The sequence below is a fragment of the Mercurialis annua genome, linkage group LG1-X, assembly GCF_937616625.2.
Source record: "Mercurialis annua linkage group LG1-X, ddMerAnnu1.2, whole genome shotgun sequence".
Classification (NCBI taxonomy): Eukaryota; Viridiplantae; Streptophyta; class Magnoliopsida; order Malpighiales; family Euphorbiaceae; genus Mercurialis; species Mercurialis annua.
The window spans coordinates 51,780,310-51,794,804 of record NC_065570.1 but is presented as its reverse complement, the minus strand read 5'-3'; the positions used below and the strand labels follow the sequence as shown (position 1 = coordinate 51,794,804).

Below are 14,495 nucleotides of genomic sequence, written 5' to 3'. Positions count from 1 at the left end.
GCAGTTGCAGACCGCAGTTACATTTAAATCAAATGATGGCACAAAATCTAATTCCAATCAAACCAAACTGATGCCATTTCATAATAGTTCTAATTCAGAAACAGCATTAACCTGTCAAAAACATCTCGAGTTTTAATGGAAAAAATCCCATAGCTTTCACAGAATTTAAGTAATTAGGTCTAATAACACATTTGCAGAACACAACAAAAGAAATTAAGGACCAAAGCATTCATCGAATATTAAACAATATGTAGAATGAAAAAAACAACATTTTTTAATTATCTAATACAACTAAGATGCAATTTTAATTCCTAGTGACACAGATTATACCTCCATACAAAGATAATTAGCAATAATGCTCATCAAATTGTCATCAATACTAAACAGGCTACAAAACCATATAAAATACAGAAGCAATTTACCAGATATGCTCCTCCCTTAGCTCTCTTCATCACCATCAGTTTTTTTGATAAATTCAGTCTCTTCAGCTGCATCATTCTCATCGATGGGTTGCTTATTGACCGGCTCATTTCCGATTCTAGTAACCGACTGCTGATAAAGTATGCCTCCAGAAAGCGTGAAGAGGAGGCAAAGCAAACCGAACGGACTAGCATGCTTATCCCAAATAAGCACATTGATCACAACCGTAAGAAACTTATTAACAACACCAGTGACGGTGAATGCAGTTGCAGATATTGCTCTCCTTGCTGCAAATCCGAAGAAACTAATAGCCAAACCAAACACACAAGACAAGGACACTGCAAAAAACGCATCAAATTGAAACCAATTCCCAGCATTGGATCCTAAAGCAGCAAACACCTCATTATACTCTCCCGTGAGAACCCAAAACAATGGCGCCATCATCAACGACAACAGATTGTTGTAAAACACAAGACCCCATGTGTTCAACCCAACATTTGACACAATGTGTTTAATGTAAACCATCTCAGAGGTGATAGTCACCAAATAAGCTAATGCCCAAGAGTAAGCTCGCAAAGTAAAAGCCGAATCAGTAGCGACATAACCAACAGCACCACCCAATATGACAAACAAAGACAAAAACGTAAGCTTTGACGGAATCGGTTGCTTACGAAAGATAGTGTCAGCAATAGCAACCAAAAGGGGTGTTAAAGATCTGAACACTATAAAAGTATCCACATTAGCATAACGCAGAAGATTAGTATTGGTAAAGATTGCTAAATAGAAAACAATTGCAGCAGGTAAAAACTTCTTAGCAGTTTCATAATTGAAAGCATCATGATGTAAAAATCCAAACTTTCCAAAAACCCAAACACCTAAAGCAGAAACCAAGTACTGCAATGCAGTTAATAAACCAGGGAAATTGAATTTAGTAATAGCAAACTTGTTAATCACAGCTAACAAGCTTGAACATATAGCATAACCTATCACAAGACTACTGGTGGCTAATTGCTTTGAAGAATCAACTCGAATTGAAGACATTTTCAGATATCCTTTTCTGGGTTTACACTAATTGGGATGATTAAACAAAAAAAATCAGCAAACTTTTAAAATTCAAATAGGAAATTTCACAACTTTATCAATAAAATGCCATTTTTGAAGAGAAACAAGAGCTGAAGACAGATTTCATTATTGCAAAATCAGAGAAATGGGTATTTAAATATAAATTGGGGCAAGAAATTAGAAGCAAAGAAAGCAATTAAATTAACAAGATTGGATGGAAGTTGAGTACGCAAAGGCGAGCAGATTGACAATTAAAAACACAATTTGAATAAAATAAATGAAGAGGGTAGATAGATATAGGAGTCACCGACGCAAAGCTTAAGGCAGATCTTCAATGAAAATGGGAAGAATCTGAGGGACTTGTGATTGGTGTGAGTGAGGACAAAATAATATGCATTTGATTTAGGAGCCAATTTTCATAGACTTTATGGTGAGATCATGGAAAGACAGAAACGACAGTGATTTCAAGATTATTGTACTATGAATGGTTAAAATGTTTTTGTTTTTGGGGTTAAATTGTTAATTTACCATTTACTGTGACTCCCAATTTGAGTACAAGTCGGTAGACACTTATCGAGCATTTCAAAGTTTTTAACAAGATACAAATTTTGTTTTAATATACTTTTACTCAACTAAAATCCTCTTATAATTCCAAATTTTTTTACTTATTTAGTACATAAAAACTAAAATAAAATAATAAACTTTTTAATTTAAAATATAACAAAAATAATAATTTTAAACTAAATCTAGAGATGGTGATAATTTACTCTATTTTAGTCTGATTTTAAAAAGATTATTTGGAAAAATTATATCAATAATATCTGAATTTTTATCAATATTATTTATTGTCTCGAATTTTTATTAGTTTATATTTCAACTTTTTACATGTGTACTATCTTTGATCTCTAAACAAACAACTAATAAAGCTAAAAATAAACTCAATTTAGAAAATTTTAAAACTAATGAAAATATTCATCCATTCAGATCATACTTTCATTGCTGCGTTGAGCACACTTGAACTTGTGGTAAAATTTAAATATCCTTTATATTTGACGTATAGTTTAAACTTCTAGTATTTTTGCGAAGAATATAGTAAAATTTATTTAAACTACGTGTCAAATTGTGAAAAATATATTAAAATTTATTTTAAAATTAAAGATTATAATTTAGAAATACGGTAATTGAGATTTAAAATTTAAAATATAATTTTAAAAATTTTAAAATATAAATTAAAAATATGATTTTTTTTTTATTATTTAGGCAATTCATCCTTGTTCCAAGTTTGAAGTTGAAACACCCCATTACATCGAGAAAAGTGCTTGACATGTGCAACACAAAACTGGGGGCTTAAAAATAATGAAAGCTAAAAACTATTGAATCGTATGATCGACTTTACCGGAAGACTAATTCTTGAGGAAATTAAAAACATGATCCAGCTTTTCCGTTCATCGACGAACTCACATCCATTATGTAAAAATGTGGCAACCAATTGAACTATAAGTTTTATTGGGAGTGGCGGATCTAACTCACTTCACTTTTACGTTTCTACCTTTCTCTTGGACAAGTTATACTACCATATGCACATTCATTAATTTCAATACACAAAAGTCTTTACCTATGGCTAGGGTCAGTCAGCGCTGTAAATTAATCAAGTTTATGTTAAATTTGTTATATAAACGATGTGTTCATGTTTGTTTCGTATTCATACGAATTTCAAATGAAAGTTTGTAATGTGCATGTTCCGCTCGTGGACATTCATTTAGATACTTAATGAGTCGGGCTCATGTTTGTTCATTTAGATGTTGATCGAGGTTGGTTCTTGATTGTTCATTTACGTATTAAATAAGTTGAGGTCGGGTCAGTTTACAGACGTATAACCAAATTTACATACAATACAAGCAGTGACAAAGCCAGAATGTAATTTGAGGTAGGGCACGGTTTAGTTAAAATAAATAAATACCATACTTGAAAAATATACGCTAAAAAATAATTTTTCATTTAAATTTTGAGGTCGGGCCCAAGCATTTACTGATCCTATCTTGAATCTTTCTCTGCATACGAGCTAATTCGTGAATTTTTTTATCGTGCTCATATACGAATCAATTCACAAACCCCTTAAAATGAGCTGATAAATGAATACATCAATGAACTATTAAACAAGTTCATATATAAGCCGTTCCTGAAAGTAAACGAGTCACACATTAACATGTTAAAACTCGACTCGTTTTAATAAATAAACATAAGACTAAGTTTGATCCCAATTTGTTCCAAATACAAACAAACACGAACTGAATTTTTATTGAGATGAATGCTAAACTGCTCATGAGCAGCTCTATTCGTCTATAACCCTATGCATAATCAAATTAGCCGATCAAATCAAACTGAAATATTAATTTGATTCAATTTAAGGTTGATTTAGTTTAATTATGGTAAAAGTTTTTGAGAATTTTGATTAATCCAATTCAGCTTGACTTTCAGTATAATTTTTTAAATTAATTTATTTAACCGAATTATAAATATATAATATTATTTTTATAATTTTTAAAAATTGAAAAGTGTTTTTGATTTTTTTATAAGATTTAAATATCAATTACACTCTAAATTTGTATTCAATGTAATGAAACAATAACACCAAATTATAATTATTTTAATTATTTAATAATAAATATTGATAAATTTGGTTATCCGGCAATTAAAATAATAGTTGAACTGAATAATTATTTAAAATTGATTACAATTTAATAAATATATGTTTGATTAAAAAATTTAGTTGCGATCAATTTGATTCGATTTAATAAACCAACCGGTGTACTCATGCCACTACCGATAGCATAAGCTTGGATATAGTTCTATTTTTTTTGAAAAACATTTTTTAAAAATAATTAAATTTAATATGTTTCACAATAAAAATTATAAAACATTATATATTATATTTTCTTTTAAATTTAAATTATTTGATTCAAAATAAAGTCATTCAAAATAAATGAAATTTTAAATATTTAAAATCAAATTGAGCCAGAACATATAATATTTTTAAACATGTTTGAATATAATTTTAAAATATTTTAAATTTACTTTTCAAACAAAAATAGTTGAAATTTATTTAAAAGAAGAATACAAATATAGTGTCTGGTTCAATTTATGATATATATCTTATTTTATTTCCCATATTTTTATTTTTATATATATTAAGAATACATTAAATGTGATAGATAAATATGATGTTGTCAAATACACCATTAACTTTATATTAATCAACCTAGCAAATTCATCCATTTTAAAAATAAAAATGTGTTAATAACATAAAAATAATTTTTTTGGTACATCAAAAATTATAAAAATTGACAAACAAAACAAAATGGAGGTAGTATAATGTTTAAAATACAAAAATCCAAACTATATTAATATTTCATTTATTTTTTTAAAAAGTAATATCATTTTTCAAGAATAATATCTTTTAATACATTAAAATGCTAAAAACGTATAATACATGCAAATTGACTTAAATTCGATATATAAATTTAATATTTTTTACTTTTTAAATTTAATTTTTATATTTATCTTTAAATATTTAAAAATTAATATTATTTTTCTGTTTTAATAAAATCTAAAATCAAACCGAACCAAATTTTATCCAAAAATTCAGTTTGATTTTCAATTTCTTAAAAATTGATGGGTTTGGACTTTTTCACTTCTGAACCGCACAGAAAAACCGTTTGCAAAATGGTTCAAGCATATTCGAGTTGGACTGCCTATACATGTCCACATAATATATTTGGTTTCCATCTGTGTTCATAATATGAAATTATTATATGTTATCTGTGTGCATAATATGCTTTTTGTTATCTGTCTTTCTCTCTTTGCTAAGATTATTGCTGGGTTTGATTTAAGAGTTAATTAGACAAACTACTACAATTTATGAACTTAATTAGATAAATACGTCCATATCTTTTGTTTTTGAAAAATACAATTAGTTCTTTTCTTTTTTGATTTTATATACTTTTGATTTTACACAAATATCAAATACTCATCTAATCCTTTCATAACCTAATTTCTTCAAATCAAACTTAAAGCCATAACAGTAAAGAGTAAATAAGAGGGGAAGCAGAGGAAGCAACTGTTGACGCCGTTCGCCGGTGGACTTGCAGCCGCCGCCGTTCATGGGGCTCATGCGCTGATTATCTCATGTTCGATTCTTCATCTTCTAACCGGACTGACTGTCACTGCTACTGGATTAAGGTCATTGCCGCTACCGAAGAAATCACCGGTCGTCGCTGTTAGTTAAGAAGACGCAGAGCCTCCACTGTCGACGATGGAGATTCATGAATCTCCGCTGCCATAGAAAAAAATAAATTGCTAATCAAAGGATAAAAGTTGATTTTTCAAATTTTTGGTTTTCAATCTCTTTTCAATTTTTTTCTAAATTTGTTGATATGTATAAGTTTAGATGGTGATTTGCTTAACTATCAAATTATATGTTTTATGGTTGCTGGGTTCGATTTTCTTGTGTCGCACAACTTTACATTCTAGGTGTTTGAAGAAATGCTTATGAGAATTGTAATATTTTTTTGAGTGTTGGGTAACCAATGGTTAACATTGGGTAAACCGTTAGGTAACCTTTAATTTTTATTTGCGATATATCATTAATGAAATCGTTAGTAAACACCGTTGCTGAATTTTATGTTTCTGGTTCGATTTTTTGTGTTAGACAGCATGTTGCACTCTAGGTGTTTGAAAAAAATACTTGTGAGAATTAAGTGATATATTTGGGTGTTGGGTAATCAATAGTTAACATTAGGTAAACCGTTGGATAACTTATAATAAATGTTATTTTGAATATATTATTAATAAAATCGTTAGTTAACTGTTGTTGATTTTTATTTTTGTTACTATTTAACCAATGGTGTACTAAAGGTACACCAACGACCTTTGTTTTTAATATATTGTTGGTTAACAAATGAATAACTAATGGTTAATCAATAATTTTAGAATTAAAAAAAAACGATTTAAGTTTTATTTGTTGATTGCTCTTGCGGTGATGAAGACAGAGGGGTTTATAATACAATTTTCAACTAGTTTAATAAAAATAGAGGTTTGAATTTGTAATCGTTTTATTTGTTGGTTAACCAACGGTGTTAGTATACCGCTGGGTAACCAAAATCGTATTTATGAGATTAAAAAAAAAATTATGAGAATAACAAAAGTTATTTTTGTAAAAAAAAGTACAAATTGTATTTCTAAAAAAAAAAATTTGAGATAGTATTTTTGAGAATATTTTATCTTTTTTTGGTATTTATCTAAAAAGCCCTTGATTTAATTTTCAGTTTGTGGCTTTTACTTGATTGTATATGGTAATACCTCAAAAATTCATCTTCATAGACGCCATATATCATCTCATATTTTAATAGAATAAGCGGTTTGTCCATTTTTTTAATAACGGTCATATATAGAACAAAATTTTCCTTCTTTTACTTTTTTGGAAAGAAATCCAAGGCAAATTGCATCTTAAAATGTTATAATTCTTTGAATAAATTAGCCGAAACAAATAAATTTTCGATCTATTAGTGCTAGAAACTTTTAATGCATGTTGATGTTATTGAAACAGTCTGGAGAACATACGTCCAACTAAGTAAATATAAATATTGGTTTTGCTATTTTTTATTGGTAATAAAATTTAAGAAAATAATAACAATGTTGCCATGAATTAGATTTGTTTCTCTTTTTCATTTTATCAAAGTTTTTGTTATGATTTTTACTCAGCTTTTGCTTCATTTTTTCTCACGTTTGGTTCTAAAAATCTAACTAATTATCCAGTTTTTTACTTTTTGACTTTTTTTGTTTTATTATTGTAACTGTTTTCTTTTAACACTAGATTTAAAATTTTGGAAACATTTCATATAACTAATTTTTTTTATTTATCCAAATGAATTATTTTTTATCCAAATTAAATGTTTGAATTTCGTTATTTTCTTGTTTTTTGATTGAAAATGTACGCTGTGATTTAGAAAATTGGTATATTTTGGATATTCTAATTTCTTTGAATAATTTTATGAAATCATGGCCACTAAAATAATCACTAGTTCGCAACTCATTGATATAACAACTCCTATTTCTGGTCCTTAATCTAAATCAGTATTTTGAATTACTTTTGATGATTGTAAATAATTTGATATTAGTTAGTTTGGACTGTTCAAATTGCAACTATATGTTTCTAGCATCCAAAAATATCATAATCAGATTGATTTTTATCGAGTTGCTTTTGGTAGTATGTTGTCTCTATTTCATCCACAATTGGGTGTTTATTTCCTCTTTATGGATGTTTATATCACATATATAAAGTATTTTTATAATATTTATTTAGGCAAGAGGGGCTTCTCAAATAGCCCCTCTGGCTCACATCCTTTCTCGACTACCTCATTGGACATTGTCACTGTCAGGTAAGAACAAATTAAATTTATTACTATTCTTAATTTAAAAAATCTGGTTTTCTATGCTGGTGATTGTTGCTCTGGATGATCTCGACATTTCAATTTTTGTTTTTTTTACAAAATCAAGATAATATTTATAGCACATTAACCGCTACCAACTGTAAGTAATTTTTTTTTTTTATTATTTTATGTTTATTATTTGTTATTGCTACCGTTTGTTTGAAAAATTATCTACATATTGGTATTTAATTTGTTAAATAAATGTGTAATTGAATGGCTCAAATAGTAGCCGCGAAGTCCATTTTTAGTTCTTTTATTGCAAGAGATTTCATCATCTTCATGAGATGACCTTTCTTATTATATATTTATATATTGTTATCTTAAAAAAATAGTTTAAATGTTTTATAAAATATTAATTTATAAATATAAATGTTAATACTTTATTTGTTTGTGTTTTTTATTTTTTGGACATATACTTTTAAATGAGGGGCCTACCAAACACTTCTTACTCTCTCCGTTGACAATCGGTGGATTTTTCTCTACTAATGGACCGCCTCTACTATACGGTAAGCTTTAAATTAACTTTTCAATATACTATTTTTTAATTTAAATGTTCAAGTAAGCTATGACGGTGTGTTTTGTTCTGAATGGTCTCGACATTTCAGTAATGCGCTCTACAATTAAGGTAATACTTATACTAATATCTTTTTTAACGGTAAGTAATTCCCTCTTTTAAGTTTTTATTGTTCTATATTATATTGCTACCGTTCGTTTAGCAAATTATTTACGTTTTCGTATTCTAATTTGGTAAACGAATGTGTATTTGGATGGCTCAATAGTAGCGACGAAGTCCACTTTTATTTCTTTTGCTTAAGATCGGTTCATCATCTTCAGGAGATGACCTTTCTTCTTATATATTTATATATTGCTATCTTTGGCAAAAAAATAATAATATTCGAGTTGGACTGGGCCTTATCAAACAATATGGGTTGAGAGAACGGGTCCGTGATCATGGCGTAATAAGAGCGGTACAAGAGCCAGAATAACGGTGGCCGAAACACGATGCAAAATCCACAACACAAATTACAGTTACTGCGGTTAATTTCCCGCCATGGCCTTCAAAAACCAAGCGTATTCTGCTCCTTTGCAAAACCTCTTAGCAAAGGTTCTTACATAACCACTCTTAAAGAATGCAAATCAATGACCCATCTCAAGCAAATCCATGCCCACATCTTCCGGCTTGGTCTCCACCAAGACAATGTTTCTCTCAAAAACCTCATCGCCTTCTGTACTGACCCATCTAAAGGAAACCTCAGCTATGCAGAGAAAATATTCAATTACATACAGAACCCAGGTTTGTTTATCTACAATCTCATGATCAAAGCTTTTGCTAAGAATCGAAGCTATACAAAATGTCTTTTGTTTTTTTCTAAGTTGAGAGAAGAGGGGTTGTGGCCTGATAATTTCACCTACCCATTTGTTTGTAAGGCGATTGGTTACTTGGGAGATGTTTTAGCGGCTGAAAAATTGCGTGGGGTTGTCACAAAATCTGGTCTTGAGTTTGATCCTTATGTCTGTAACTCGCTTATTGATATGTATGGTCAATTTGGTTTGATTGATAGTATGGCCAAGCTGTTTGATGAAATGCCTGAAAGAGATGTGGTTTCTTGGAATGTGATGATTTCTAGTTACGTTAGATGTAGAAGATTTGAGGATGCTATAAATGTTTTTTGTCGTATGCGAGATGAGAGTTGTTTGATGCCTGATGAAGCTACTATTGTGAGTACTCTTTCAGCTTGCACAGCATTGAAAAGATTGGAACTTGGTAAGGAAATTCATGATTATGTTAGGGAAAATATTGATTCTACTTCTATTATTGGAAATGCATTGATTGATATGTATTGCAAGTGTGGCTGTTTGAGTTTAGCCCGAGCAATGTTTGAAGATATGCCTTCAAAAAATGTCATTTGTTTGACTAGTATGGTAAGTGGTTATGCAAACAGAGGTGAGCTAAAAGAAGCTAGAAGGTTGTTCGATAGGAGTTCAGTTCGAGATGTTGTTATTTGGACAGCTATGATTAATGGGTATGTGCAGTTTAACCGATTTGACGAGGCAGTGGCACTTTTTAGAGAAATGCAAGTTAAAAGAGTTAAACCGGATAAATTCATAGTTGTTTCTCTATTAACAGGCTGTGCTCAAACGGGAGCTATCGAGCAAGGGCAGTGGATTCATGGATTTATAGAGGATAACAGAATTTCTGTAGATGCAGTTGTTGGCAATGCTTTGATAGAAATGTATGCAAAATGTGGGTGCATAGAAAAAGCTTTGGAGATTTTCTCTGGGTTGCGCGTAAAGGATACACCCGTGTGGACTTCAATCATATGTGCGCTTGCCACGAACGGGAAAACAAGCAAGGCACTCGAATTGTTTTCGCAAATGAAACAAGCTGGGGTTAAACCAGATGATATTGCATTTATCGGTGTTTTAAGCGCCTGCAGTCATGGAGGATTAGTTGAGGAAGGCCGCGAGTTGTTTAATTCTATGACAACGTTGTATCAAATTAAGCCAAAATCAGAACATTATGGATGTCTAGTTGACTTGCTCGGTCGAGCTGGACTGCTAGATGAAGCTGAGGAGTTAATAAAGAAGATACCAGATGGCAATAACGCTACAACAGTTCAACTTTATAGCTCTTTGCTTAGTGCTTGCAGAATTTATGGGAATGTTGAGATGGGTGAGCGGATTGCGAAACAGCTGGCAAAAATTCAATCAAGTGATTCCAGTGTGCATACTCTTCTTGCCAATATGTATGCCTTTGCAGACAGATGGGAAGATGTGACAAAGGTGAGAAGGAAAATGAAAGATCTTGGGGTCAAAAAGACGCCGGGTTGTAGCTCAATTGAAGTTGATGGTATCAGTCATGAGTTTTTTTCGGGGCATCCATCTCATCCTGAAATGAAAGAAATACTTTCAATATTGGATGGAATTGCCAAACCGTTGTCAGATTCAGACAATAATTATATGGAAAGAGATGATTCGACTTTTGATGGACAAGAGAAATGCTAATATCAGTGAACTTCAAGAAGTTTGTTGGTTTCTTCATTTCACATAAACAGAAACATTGAAACAGAAAACGGCAAAACAATACGGTTATCAATATAAAAAATTTAGAGTTTTAAAAAAGATATCTGGAAACGGAACGAGACCTCATAATGTAGGACTTGAGCCAATGAAATGTTATTGCTTGGAGTGTCTTTTTTCATCACTTATGCACTCAGCAATGCTGCAAAGCTTCTGCTTGGATACAGAGGAAGCACAACAAAAATAAACAGGGAACTACAAGAGGTAATACAATTGTGCATTAGTTTCGGTTCCATTTTTTTTTTGGTGTAAAACCCAAATTCAGCCCCAGAAAGTTATAATTTGTCCATTTGTTTATTGACACCATGACATTTAGTTCAAGTGGCATGAGATCATATTCATGTGATCATTTTTAATCTCAATGATTAGAGCAAGACAAAACATTACTTAATTAGGAAACCGTATCTCTGTTCAATAGAAAAATGCAATTCTGTTTACCATATCAGACATGTCACTTTCTTTTGGCCCTTTTTCTCTATCAAAACATAAAATATTAACACAAGACTCCAAACACATTATTCTCCTTTAGACAGTGCTGCATTAATTAATACACTTCTTAAACAATATAGTAATGAAAAGATTACGCACTAATAATTATATAATTTTATTTCCTCCACTTCAGTTTAACAAACCTCTAGTTTAGGAACAAAAAATATCACAACACAGAAGACTGAGATAATGTCATTACATATTTGAATTAGTCAATTAAATAGGGAGATACATCTCACTACCATCCTGACCTACAAAAGCTCGAGTTATATATAAAACCTCATGATATCATGAATATTGACATTAGTGCATAAAAAATGGCATAATCAGCATCGAATATATATATGGTTATGCAGCAGGAGCGCAGTCACAGTCGTCGTCGTCATCATCACCGTGCATGGATGCTGCAGGAGCATAGTCATAATCTCCATCATCATCATCCCCATCACCTTCAAAGCAAGGTGCTGGTGCGATATAACAATATCCATTGTCATCATGATCATCATTTGCAGGCTTATTGCAGGGAGAGATTGAAATGGCTTTGGATACGGAAAATAAAGACATTTTTGTGTAATGTGGTGAGATTTCTATGAAAAAAGATGGAACTGGGTGTTTATGATGAGAAAGTTAAAGAGATGTGGTGATGATTATATAGAGGAAGTAGAAGATGGTGAACTCAAGACGAGCACGTGGTGAGTGTGGTTAGCCTGATGCTTCTTACTCGTTTTCGATTTCAAGAATGTTTTTGTTTCTGACGTGTATTTTTCTTGATGGTCTACTCCAGTCTCCAAGAATTCTAAATGACACTTCAGCAATGACATGTCATGCGCCGCCATTTCAAATTTGCACTTTGTAAGTGCCTTTATTAATTTAATATCTTTACAAATGCCTTTAATACAAGCAAATTGTTAGTTATTCTTTATGGTATATAATATGTATAAATTACTACTACGAGTAATATCAATTATTAATAGATGATTAATAATATTTTCGTTATATTATTTTTAGTTATTTTTAATTATCTAGTTGTCCAAAAATATCTAATTTAATAAGAGTTTTATTACACAAAGTGAGTTCTGGCTAATAAGAGTTTTATTACGCAAAGTGAGTTCTGGCCTTTCGGGTTGGTGATGAGGCGATGAAAATAGAATGAACAACTTTTTGGTCTGTTATATGATGACCTTTTAAATTTAATATAGTACATATACAAATATGTATGCATTCGGTAATTTTATGTTTAAGAAAGTGAATCGAATCAAAATTTTCAGGGATTGAGCTTTTTAAATCAAACCGAACCAAATCGGTTGGTTAGATTAATTTCTTTTTGTTTGATCATTTTGGTTTGATTTTCATTAAATTAAACTTAATTAAAATTTATTTATATCTAAAACCAAACTAAGACCTCGCTTTGTTGAAGGTAAGTAGATTAGAGAAGTTTTACCTTCTGAGAAATAGCAAAATTTTCTTATTTGATTCAAGTTATACATTTTATTTTTCGGAAAATTGAGAATTTGACTCCCTTTAACTATGAAAGTGACTTTTCCAGAAGAAAAAAAAAACTCAGATAAATAGAGCTTTCTTAACATTTTATAAATATTTTTCTAATGTATTCTTAACTAACTATACTAAAATTTATATAAAAGATGTTTGTTTTACTTTATAAGATACACTTATTTATATTATAATTATTATTTATGATTAAATTAAATATTTTTTATTTAATATTATTATCGACTATGTAAAATCAAACTGTAAAATTATTAATGTTTTCATATTCTAATATCAAAAAACTCACTCAGGTAGTATTTGAATTGTAAAATAAGAGTCAATAAACGATAATTAAATTATTTATTAATATTATATAAAAATTATTTGTTTAACAATGTAAATATATATATAAAAGGACTTTTATGTCTTTTAATTTAGAAAGCAATGAATTTATTAAATTTAAATTTGTCGTTTCTTGAGAGTATCAAAACAAGCAATTTAAATTAAACTTTTTGAAAAAAAAAACTAACCTAATATTATGAAAAGAAACCAAATTCAATTGAAAAACTAATTTCATTTCATAATATTAAATTCAATAAACCTAAATTTATCAACTCGGTTCGATTCGACTTGCATACATTTATCATGTTATCTAGTTTTATGAGAAATTTTTAGGTAAACTCAGTCCACCACGTCATCCGTAGACTAAGCCTATCACATAATGACACGTCATTAAAATGATGGCAATCTTGTAATATTACTATTTAAAAGTGTAAATAATTAATAAACGAATTTACAAAATTGCCATCATTTTAATGACGTGTCATTATATGATAGGTTAGTTCACGGATGACGTGGTGAACTGAGTCTACCTAAGAATCTCTCCTAGTTTTATATAGTACTCCCTCGGTCACATTTTATTTGTTCACTTTCTATTTTCACACATATTAAGAAAACATTAAATACTAACAATTCTTCTTTTTGTACCTTTTTTTGAATCTTGAATTAATTTAGAATTACTATATTAGAAAAAGAAAAATAGTCAATACAATAATAATAACATTAAATGCCAACACAAATGCAAGAATAATATCCATTAATATTAAGGGTAAAACAGGAAAATATGTGTATATAATACAATTGTGACAATTATTTTGAGACATTTAAATATAATCTAGTGGACAAATAAAATGGGACGGAGGAAGTATATAAAAAATATTATATTTTGCCTCTTTTAGTTTCAATTCTTGGCTACAACAGTGCTCACTGTCCCTTCCTATAATGCCAACCCTCATGTTCCATTTTACACTTTATCAGAATTCATCTTTACCCACCCCTGAATCGGTCTCGCTCAAGTTCCCCTTGAGTTGCCTCCAACAGCCGAAACCTGCATGTTATTTTTTAACGAAAAATCCATATTGAGGTTTCTATATTTTATTATTTTTGTTTAGGAAGTCTCTATTTGTT

At 30.0% G+C, this 14,495-nt stretch overlaps 2 protein-coding genes across 2 annotated transcripts; one reads left to right on the top strand and one right to left on the bottom strand.

Moving 5' to 3' along the window:
* Window positions 1-213: 213 nt before the first annotated feature.
* Window positions 214-1,949, bottom strand: LOC126665741 (GDP-fucose transporter 1). Its single transcript, XM_050358633.2, has one exon. The coding sequence runs from the start codon at window positions 1,459-1,461 to the stop codon at window positions 439-441; it is 1,023 nt and encodes a 340-aa protein (XP_050214590.1). The 5' UTR covers window positions 1,462-1,949; the 3' UTR covers window positions 214-438.
* Window positions 1,950-8,970: 7,021 nt separating this feature from the next.
* LOC126665799 (pentatricopeptide repeat-containing protein At1g31430-like) lies at window positions 8,971-12,558 on the top strand. The gene is made up of 2 exons (XM_050358717.2): window positions 8,971-12,232; window positions 12,325-12,558. The coding sequence occupies exon 1, from the start codon at window positions 8,973-8,975 to the stop codon at window positions 10,974-10,976; it is 2,004 nt and encodes a 667-aa protein (XP_050214674.1). The 5' UTR covers window positions 8,971-8,972; the 3' UTR covers window positions 10,977-12,232; window positions 12,325-12,558.
* The last annotated feature ends 1,937 nt before the right edge of the window (window positions 12,559-14,495 follow it).